Source organism: Panulirus ornatus, chromosome 53 (assembly GCF_036320965.1).
Source record: "Panulirus ornatus isolate Po-2019 chromosome 53, ASM3632096v1, whole genome shotgun sequence".
In the NCBI taxonomy this organism is placed as follows: domain Eukaryota; kingdom Metazoa; phylum Arthropoda; class Malacostraca; order Decapoda; family Palinuridae; genus Panulirus; species Panulirus ornatus.
Window position 1 is genome coordinate 16051294 of NC_092276.1, and position 11373 is coordinate 16062666.

The following is an 11373-nucleotide window of genomic DNA, read 5'->3' on the forward strand; positions in this document are numbered from 1 at the left end:
TTTGGTAAAGTGTGTGGAAGAAGAAAGTTAAGAGTAAATGTCAATAAGAGCAAGGTTATTAGGTACAGTAGGGTTGAGGGTCAAGTCAATTGGGAGGTGAGTTTGAATGGTGAGAGGCTGGAGGAAGTGAAGTGTTTTAGATATCTGGGAGTGGATCTGTCAGCGGATGGAACCATGGAAGCGGAAGTGGATCATAGGGTGGGGGAGGGGGCGAAAATTTTGGGAGCCTTGAAAAATGTGTGGAAGTCGAGAACATTATCCCGGAAAGCAAAAATGGGTATGTTTGAAGGAATAGTAGTTCCAACAATGTTGTATGGTTGCGAGGCGTGGGCTATGGATAGAGTTGTGCGTAGGAGGATGGATGTGCTGGAAATGAGATGTTTGAGGACAATGTGTGGTGTGAGGTGGTTTGATCGAGTAAGTAACGTAAGGGTAAGAGAGATGTGTGGAAATAAAAAGAGCGTGGTTGAGAGAGCAGAAGAGGGTGTTTTGAAATGGTTTGGGCACATGGAGAGAATGAGTGAGGAAAGATTGACCAAGAGGATATATGTGTCGGAGGTGGAGGGAACGAGGAGAAGAGGGAGACCAAATTGGAGGTGGAAAGATGGAGTGAAAAGGATTTTGTGCGATCGGGGCCTGAACATGCAGGAGGGTGAAAGGAGGGCGAGGAATGGAGTGAATTGGAGCGATGTGGTATACAGGGGTTGACGTGCTGTCAGTGGATTGAATCAGGGCATGTGGGGCGTCTGGGGTAAACCATGGAAAGCTGTGTAGGTATGTATATCTGCGTGTGTGGACGTGTGTATGTACATGTGTATGGGGGGGGTTGGGCCATTTCTTTCGTCTGTTTCCTTGCGCTACCTCGCAAACGCGGGAGACAGCGACAAAGTATAAAAAAAAAAAAAAAAAAAAAAAATATATATATATATATATATATATATATATATATATATATATATATATATATATATATATATATATATATATATATATATATATGCAAGAGGTGTAAAAGAGGGCAAGTGAGAGTTGGGGTGAGAATCATTAAATTATAAGGAGTAAAAAAATCTTTTGGAAGAAGGTAAAACAGTGCGTAAGACAAAAGAACAAATGGGAACATCGGTGAAGGGGGCAAATGGGGAGGTAATAACAAGCAGTGGTGAAGTGAGGAGATGGAGTGAGTACTTTGAAGGTTTGTTGACTGCTTGATGACAGAGTGGCAGATATAGGGTGTTTTGGTCGAGGTGGTGTGCGAAGTGAGTCAGGGAGAATGCTTTGGTAAACAGAGAAGAGGTAGTGAAAGCTTTGCGGAATATGAAAGCCGGCAAGGCGGCGGGTTTGGATGGTATTGCAGTGGAATTTATTAAAAAAAAGGGGGTGACTGTGTTGTTGACTGGTTGGTTAGGAAATTCAATGTATGTATGGTTCATGGTGAAGTGCCTGAGGATTGTCGGAATGCTTGCATAGTGCCATTGTACAAAGACAAAAGGGGATAAAGGCGAGTGTTCAAATTACAGAGGTATATGTTTGTCGAGTATTCCTGGGAAATTATATGGGAGGGTATTGATTGAGAGGGTCAAGGCATGTAAAGAGCATCAGATTGGGGAAGAGCAGTGTGTTTCAGAAGTGGTAGAGGATGAGTGGATTAGGTGTTTGTTTTGAAGAATGTATGCGAGAAATACTTAGAAAAACAGATGGATTTGTATGTAACATTTATGGATCTGGAGAAGTCATAGGATAGAGTTGAGAGAGATGCCCTGTGGAAGGTATTAAGAGTATAATGGTGTGGGAGGCAAGTTGCCAGAAGCTGTGAAAAGTTTTTAACAAGAAGGTAAGACATGTGTATGAGTAGGAAGAGAGGAAAGTGATTGGTTCCCACTGAATGGCGGTTTGCGGCAGGGATGCGTGATGTCTCCATGGTTGTTTAATTTGTTTATGGATGGGGTTGTTATGGAGGTGAATGTAAGACTTTTGGAGAGAGGGGGCAAGTATGCAGTCTGCTGTGGATGAGAGGGATTGGGAAGTGAGTCAGTTGTTGTTTGCTGATGATATAGCGCTGGTGGCTGATTCGGGTGAGAAACTGCAGAAGTTGGTGACTGAGTTTGGTAAAGTGTGTGAAAGAAGAAAGTTGAGAGTAAATGTGAATAAGAGTAAGGTTATTAGGTTCAATAGGGTGGAGGGACAATTAAAATGGGAGGCAAGTTTGAATGGAGAAAAACTGGAGGAAGTGAAGTGTTTTGAAGGGGTATACCGGGGTCGACGCGCTGTCAATGGATTGAACCAGGGCATGTGAAGCGTTGGGGTTAACCATGGAAAGTTTTGTGGGGCCTGGATGCGGAAAGGGAGCTGTGGTTTCGGTGGATTATTACATGACAGCTAAAGACCCAGTGTGAGCGAATGTGGCCTTTGTTGTCTTTTTCTAGTTCTACCTCGCGCGCGTGCGGGAGGAGGGGGTTGTTATTTCATGAGTGGCTAGGTAGCGACGGGAATCGAATAAAGGCAGCAAGTATGAATCATGTACATGTGTATATATGTATATGTCTGTGTATGTATATATATGTTGAAATGTATAGGTATGTATATATGTGCGTGTGTGGACGTGTATATATATACATGTGTATGTGGGTGGGTTGGGCCATTCTTTCGTCTGTTTCCTTGCGCTACCTCGCTCACGCGGGATACAGCGACAAAGTAAAATAAAAAAAGATAATATATCAAACAAATTAACAAGTTTAACAACTACTGCTGGTAGAACAAGGTACTACAGCACTTACTCAACGTCAACACAAACATGCGAGAAACACACATTTCCCCCTCCCTGCCCACACAGTAATACCCACCCTCACACAACAGTTTTATCTCTGCGGCAAAATGTTGCGAGCTGCTCGTGTACCCGGAAAAGAGGACACGGAGAGGATGAAGGACCAGGCCATAAGACTGTACCACATCATTACATTATAAATCAAGTCTCCAACAGACTCTGGGCATAATGGCCAAAGTATCTGGTCAGTACAGGGTTATTATGGACGAAATTCTCGCAACATCCTGTATGGTTAACTATCATGAGAGTTCACCCATGTTCGACTCTTCAATAAGGCGGGAGTGACCGTCATTTCACTGGCAACATGAACGACTTGTCAGTCTAACGTCAACAAGGGGAACAAACCGTGCGTCAACAAGCACCAGCGTAGCCCATTACTTTACCTCACCCTCACTGCTCACCCACCACGGCACCACATCCGCCACCTCCTGAAGGTTACTGGAGCGCAATCAATTATTGATCATCCACTTCTGCCAACGGTTACAAATATAGAAATAAACATTCGAAGTAAAGCAGAGATTAACCATGTCAAGATAGTCAAATTTCAAGATGTTTTACGCGTTTCGTTATATATGAATATAACCATGAGGAAAATGAAAGACGATAAGTTCCCAAGTGCACTTTCGTGTAATGATCACATCGTCGGGGGAGATATAAGAGTGAGACAGAAGACGCAGACCCGTCAGTTGATAGACAAGGAAGAGACGTCTCTTCCATTTATATCAACTGACACCGCAAACTTGGTTCACTTTCCCTCTTCTATAGGTATTACTCTGGTTTTTGCTCCCGAGAGCTGGCTGCCTGTGTGCCCCCACCACTAGCAAGACTACGCAATAATTGGCAATACAGCGTCACATGATTACTGTGTGGACGTTGACAACTCGAGGATGGGCCGTTTTGATAAATGTTTCGCTCCCAACAGCTGGAAGCTTTGGAACTCTCTACCCTCTCACGTCTTTCTCATTAACTGTGACCTGGTGCACTTTAAAAGAAAAGTTTTTCACTTCCTCCAAAATTTATCAATACTTTCACTTGTCTCTTTCCTTTCATCAATCTCGGCATTGATGTGGACTTATGTCCTAAGAGTGGGGCCTCCAATGTAAAAATTAAAATGAATAAATGAATCACTATATGCGTATAACTACTGTGGCTTGCATACCAGAGCTGGTGTGGAGGCACTGTCGTTTTGTAGTGAGGGGCCACACCCACTATGCAGTATGAATGCACAGCAGCTCTTTTACACGTACAGTCATCTCGGCTGTGGTAATATAAATTCGGCCCCGCACTGCTGATGTATGACGAGAGTAAGCCAGGGTCACGGTGTAGGCCAGGGCCAAGATGTAGGCCAAGACCATAGTGCAAGTCCAGGCACAAAATACAACCCAGCTGTCGTGTAGGCCAGTGCCATGACGAGAGCCTGGGCCAAACTGCAGGCTGGGGCCACATTGCAGGCCGGGGTCACATTGCAGGCCGGGGCGACACTGCATGTCGAGGCCACACTGCAGGCCTGGGCCACATAACCCGTGGCCATCACTTGCAGTAAGCTGTCGGCCGCTCCACCAGGCCAAGTGGTCCACACCTCCGCCACTTTCTCCACAACTTTCTCCGGCCGTCATCTTCCACTTGGCTACTGCCGAGGGATGATAACGTCAAGCCACAAGTGCAAGGTAATGTCACCAATTCTCGACCGTACGAGATAGGACGATAACGCCGTCGACCCAGGATGTGTGACCGTATCGGCACGTCCATCAAGAAAAACAAACAACAATACAGGATCAGCAGTGCTTCGTGACGAGCGATTTACAACTTTCTTTTTCAGGTGATATATAAATCATGATCGGGATAAAGACTTAACATCTGCCAATCTAAGGAAACTAACAAACTGGAAGTAAACGCTGTTTATTAATTTACTCCAATTTCCGGCAAGAGGTTCTTGGCCATATTAGTTCTATCCAGACAGGCGTCCGCTCGCTCACAGCAGAATAACTTGACTTATCATCTGGGCGAGGAACAGATCTGGTCTTTGTTTACAAGATACAGTATCTAAGATGTGGTCACACCAGTCAACACCAACATAAATAATAGTGATTCATTGTGCAAGTTATTCATTGCTGAAACAACTTTACGCTTAAGTTTTTTCTTTTTTTTAATGTAGTGACTGTCTTTCCCACTCTAACCACATAGCGTTGAGAAGATACAAGGGCATATTTTGCAAACTTCTAATCTCTAATTGGCAAGCATAAAGTTCCGACACCAGACACTTCCATCTTTATATGCACGTCAAACATTACGACACGTTTCATTAGATTTACGATCTGGAGAGAGAAAAAAAATCGATAATACAAAAGGAAGAATATCCTCTGAAGTCTTGCTGAACAAATATTTTTTTCCTTAATAAGCAGATAAACAAATTTCAAGGCTACACATACGTAAACACACATCTAATTATACACACTATACAAAGTTTAGGTAATCCTAATGTACAATGATTATTTCCGATACCTTTACAAACATTTATGAAAAAACTATCACCATTAAAAGACGCCAAACTCCGTCCATAAAGTTGAAATTCGTAGCCAAAATGATGGATGAAGTTTGTGTGGCTACTTAATGACTGAAGGCGTCACAAAGACCGCTAAAGTGGCTAAGTGCTCTGGACCCTCGCCATAACCCAACCATTATCATGGGAATCTACACAGACGAAGGGTGCTCATGTGACGTGTGTGGGTCCTGAGCTCATGTGCGAGTCTTTGGTCTCATGTTGAGCAGGCTGGTTGGTCGGTGATGTGGGACAGCGAGGCACGTGGGGCGGTGGTGTGGGACAAGGGCTGGTGGGACGATGGTTTGGGACAAGGGCTGGTGGGACGATGGTTTGGGACAAGGGCTGGTGGGACGGTGGTGTGGGACAAGGGCTGGTGGGACGATGGTTTGGGACAAGGGCTGGTGGGACGATGGTTTGGGACAAGGGCTGGTGGGACGATGGTTTGGGACAAGGGTCGGCAGGTCAATGAGCCTGGTGGTGAAACTGGAGGGTTGGAGGTACGGTAGTGCGAGACAAGAGCTACGGGGACAGTGGTGTGGGATGATGGTATTGCGAGACAGGAAACACTTCTCTGGTCAGCAATGTTCAACGGTGATTTCAACTCGCTACAAATAGCGAGCAAACACGATACCATCCTTAAAATGGGCAACCCAACCTATGAACGACACACTTTAAGGTCTCATCACTGCTCCAACACATACAATTATCAACATTACATTAAGACAATAGTTTACCTCCGCGGAGTTGGTGGGGTTTCCTACACAACTTGTTCCACAGATTCGAGTTTTGGTTTTCTTTCATGTCTAGCTACCCTGTAGAAGGCCGTTCTCTTTACGTTGCTCTGCTCTTCAACAGCTCTATCCTTCCTTACAGATTTTTCTCTGTTCACGTCCGTGAGAACAGATCGCAGTCCCCCACCAAATCTCTCCCATCTGATATTATTCCACATAATTTCTACCCATTCCCGACGCTATGCGTCGTCCATGTTCCGTGAAACAGAAATAAATAGTTCCTTGCCCCCATCCTGAGGAGTGGCAGGGAGACACTGCCCACGTATGCAGCAGCAAGACTAGCCTTTCTACCATTCGTCTACGTCTAATGACATCAATAACAAGTTGGCCTCTTTGATTTACGGTCGGGATGCCATCAATGTGTCTACATTTATTACAAAGGGAACCTAGCTCTCGCTACGCACACCAATTAAATCATTCCATTGTTATCAAATCCCTGAATGGTTGATATCTTGAGTAAGGCTGTACTTTTCTTTAAAAGATACGCTTGAGGGAATAATCTGTTCACTGAAAAGAGAAAAAAAAAGTAACTGGCAGCAACTAGAGTCATGCACTACCGAATCAAGGTCGTAGTGTACAATGAATACATAAAATCTCCCATATCCATTATGGACAAACATGACTGAACAGACCGACTCAACTATACCACAGTGGTAGTCGACCCCCCATCCCACCCTTTGAGCCAAACTTTCAAGAATAATGTTTCAGCGATTTTCGAAAGCGACTCTTTTCAGCTTCAGTTTGAAGAGAATTTGACGCATTTCAACATCCAAATAAACTAAAACACATCAAGTTTCTGATACATTGTATTCTTCCATCGAACCATTATTCAGTTGTTTTCATATTATTGTTTGGCGACTTCACATATCGCTCCCCTTTCCCTTCCTCCATCAGATACTAGACAAACAAGCAAATACGATGTTACGTCCTAAGAAACCATGTAACGGGGAGTTGAGAGTTTCGCTGGACACTGGTGCAGATAAAAGAGGAAACACGCCAGCAATAACACCTCAGCTTTCACCTATGCTAAGACGGCATTTTCTTGGCTTTCCAAGCTCGGACCACCACAGAATAATCTCTCCCCCACCTCCTTAGAATCACACTGGCGCTCAGGGAGAATGAGTAAATTCTAGCAGTGGTCAGTGGGAGACACTTGGAAATGTCACGACATTAACCAGTTCACCTTCTGCTCCAGGATCAGTACGGGGAACATGGAGTATTGGTTTGTGATCTACATCAAGCAGTGAATGTTCAATGGCTTAATATGCAAGGCTCCAACATTTCAGCACAAATAATTCACCTACGTTCACATTAAGGAAATGGTACAATGCTTAATACAGGAAATGTCGATATGAAGCTTGCTATATTTGTCTCTGCTCCGTTAACAAAAAGAGTGAGCTAGGCAGACTGGATATTCTACCTCTCATTAAACCACACAGTTTTCCTATGCTAGTTTAAGATGCCTTGTTCCGCTAAATTCTGATGTTCTACATACATTACAAATGGTCCAAACTTCATGCAGGAAAGTTAGGCTCAGAACCAAGTTGTTAAACTTCAACAGTTTGGGTGGAATTTGCTGACCATGTCAATGTACACACCCCAGGAAGACAATGAAAGCCTAGCCAAAAAGCAGTTAATGTAGGCAAAATCATACGCTGTACGTGAAACTATGCAGCTACAGAAAAGAAACCCGCAATATACCAAAACAGTGTCAGTAATACTTCAGATATTAACTGTCACTCGTAAGTCTGTTGCAAGAACCACCTCACAAACGTGTGATGCGCAAAAATCACGCTCGATAACGGGTTTCCTTTCCTGTACCTCACCACCATCAACACAGACTTTTCTGTGACGCAATAATCCCGTTATTTTCGACTCGATCAGTCTACTGTTACACCACATCTTTGTCAGCACCTGATATAATCGTAGGAGCAATGCAGATAGCTCAAAATCTCTTCCTTCCTTGGATGAATTCTCTACTGAAACCTTATTCGGCGACCACCAATTCCCGAGTTTCACTTTCAGCGCCCTAGTGAATCGCAGCGCGGGCACCACCTCCTGGCGTTCTTAAATGCCTCTAGTATTAACAGACACCCAATAGAAAAATAATGGCGACTGGTTCACAGGAACCAGTCGTTGTTGTCTCCAGGAACAATGAGCATATAAACTAAAATCAAATGTACTTCGAGTTATTACTCGAAGTGCCGAGAGAAGTGGTACGATCTGGGCAGGGCAGAAGAACAGTTAGGTGCAGTAGGGCAATGCAGGTATGTCCTTGATTTAGTTAGTACGAAACTAGTGGGCTGCAGATAGACAAGTAACTTCATACTGCCTTCCATAAATTAACACTTGCAATTGGATTTCTGCACCACAGATATAAAACATAAGACTCACAAACTGCTTCATTATTTGCACACCCAAACGGTTCAAAATCAATGGTGTCAAAACTCAAGCCACATGATGTACCCACACATTCACCAAATTAAGTATCTCTCGTCATTTAACAAAGTTCTCATGCACAAGACGTGCATGGAACCATAAAAACCACTATTACCTAGCAGAGCACCTGACTTTCTCTTACTATAACAGAACAAAATACTCACCAAATTCAGTAGCCATTGCCATAGCTGCTATAGACAGCACGATCGCAAAGTTGTAAAACAAAGACATCTTTTTCTGCTGGCTTTTCGAGTGTGGGGCGTTAGTCCTGAGTTTCCGCAGTAACCACTTTCACTAGATGACGTCGTCCCACAAGCTGAGAGCCCTCGCGCGAGAGAGAGAGAAGGCGAATGAGTGGTGTGGCCGGAATACGTCTTCTCACCACAAGGGCTTGCGAGACACTGAGGCGACCAGACCGCTGCGCCGCGGCGTAACATCAAACTGTCGGCGGGGTTCCCGAGGTGAGCAGTGAGGTCCGACTCGTTTTCCTTTCCAGTACTAAGGAGGGTAAAAACAGCAGAGGATTAGTAGGTCGGGGGAAAATGTGAGGGTTCTAACGGGTTTGACGTGACGCGATGACTAGCGTGAATCACCCATTTATTAATAAGACACAGCCTTGAGGAACTGCTTAAAAATGCCGATACCATCGTTGAAAGTGGTGATGGAATCAAGTCTACTTAGCGAAATGGGACCATACTGATGACTGGTTAAGAAGATGGTTATAATGGGAATGATGATGATGATGGTGATGAGAACTGCGGTTTAAAGTAGGGGACAACATTGTTGCCAATGTTTGTTACGCTGACTTTGGTATTACCAGTGGGTGTGTTTAGACCACTGTTATGGTGACGGCAGAAGTGGTGGTGCTGGTGGAAGTAACAATGATTAAGTTAAGGTGCAAATGGGTGGAGGAGTGCCACAGGTTTTCGTTATATAGTCATAATTTTGCGCTGATTATGTTGAGGGTATGATTATGTTGAGGGTATGATTATGATAACGATTTTTTTATTTTAAGAGAAGGCATGGTCGGGAGTAACAATAGCAATTTGTTAAAAATACCAGGAATGTGTGATTTGATTAGCACACCTCACACTGTGTGGATTCTACCTAATCTTAATGATCACAGAACTCAAACTGATTCCTAAATACATATTTACGCTACCATGTGTTCATATATATATATATATATATATATATATATATATATATATATATATATATATATATATATATATATATATATATATATATATTGGAAAGGATCACAATTTTGCGCGTGATCAAGATATTCCTATGAGTCCACGGGGAAAATGAAACACGAAAAGTTCCCAAGTGCACTTTCGTGTAATAATCACATCATTAGGAGAGACACAAGAGAGGAATATAACAGTCAGTTGATATACATCGAAGAGACGAAGCTAGGACGCCATTTGGTAAACATGTGATTGTCCAAACACCTGATCCACACATCCTCTACCACTTCTGAAACCACACTGCTCTTCCCCAATCTGATGCTCTGTACATGCCTTCCCCCTCTCAATCAATACCCTCCCATATAATTTACCAGGAATACTCAACAAACTTATACCTCTGTAATTTGAGCACTCACTCTTATCCCCTTTGCCTTTGTACAATGGCACTATGCACGCATTCCGCCAATCCTCAGGCACCTCACCATGAGTCATACATACATTAAATAACCTTACCAACAAGTCAACAATACAGTCACCCCCTTTTTTTAATAAATTCCACTGCAATACCATCCAAACCTGCTGCCTTGCCGGCTTTCATCTTCCGCAAAGCTTTTACTACCTCTTCTCTGTTTACCAAATCATTTTCCCTAACTCTCTCACTCTGCACACCACCTCGACCAAAACACCCTATATCTGCCACTCTATCATCAAACACCTTCAACAAACCTTCAAAATACTCACTCCATCTCCTTCTCACATCACCACTACTTGTTATCACCTCCCCATTTGCGCCCTTCACTGAAGTTCCCATTTGCTCCCTTGTCTTACGCACTTTATTTACCTCCTTCCAGAACATCTTTTTATTCTCCCTAAAATTTAATTTTATATATATATATATATTTTTTTTTTTTTTTTTTTATACTTTGTCGCTGTCTCCCGCGTTTGCGAGGTAGCGCAAGGAAACAGACGAAAGAAATGGCCCAACCCCCCCCCCCCATACACATGTACATACACACGTCCACACACGCAAATATACATACCTACACAGCTTTCCATGGTTTACCCCAGACGCTTCACATGCCTTGATTCAATCCACTGACAGCACGTCAACCCCTGTATACCACATGACTCCAATTCACTCTATTCCTTGCCCTCCTTTCACCCTCCTGCATGTTCAGGCCCCGATCACACAAAATCTTTTTCACTCCATCTTTCCACCTCCAATTTGGTCTCCCTCTTCTCCTCGTTCCCTCCACCTCCGACACATATATCCTCTTGGTCAATCTCTCCTCACTCATTCTCTCCATGTGCCCAAACCATTTCAAAACACCCTCTTCTGCTCTCTCAACCACGCTCTTTTTATTTCCACACATCTCTCTTACCCTTACGTTACTTACTCGATCAAACCACCTCACACCACACATTGTCCTCAAACATCTCATTTCCAGCACATCCATCCTCCTGCGCACATCTCTATCCATAGCCCACGCCTCGCAACCATACAACATTGTTGGAACCACTATTCCCTCAAACATACCCATTTTTGCTTTCCGAGATAATGTTCTCGACTTCCACACATTTTTCAAG

General features: G+C 43.6%; 1 protein-coding gene across 1 annotated transcript in view; it reads right to left on the reverse strand.

Annotated features, from left to right (window-relative positions):
* Positions 1-8998, reverse strand: part of LOC139765263 (protein takeout-like) — a 69136-nt gene extending 60138 nt beyond the window's left edge. Inside the window, exon 1 of the mRNA XM_071692616.1 lies at positions 8758-8998. Coding sequence (XP_071548717.1) covers positions 8758-8824 — 67 coding nt within the window. The 5' untranslated portion in view covers positions 8825-8998. The remainder of the gene's footprint in view (positions 1-8757) is intronic.
* Between the last annotated feature and the right edge of the window lie 2375 nt (positions 8999-11373).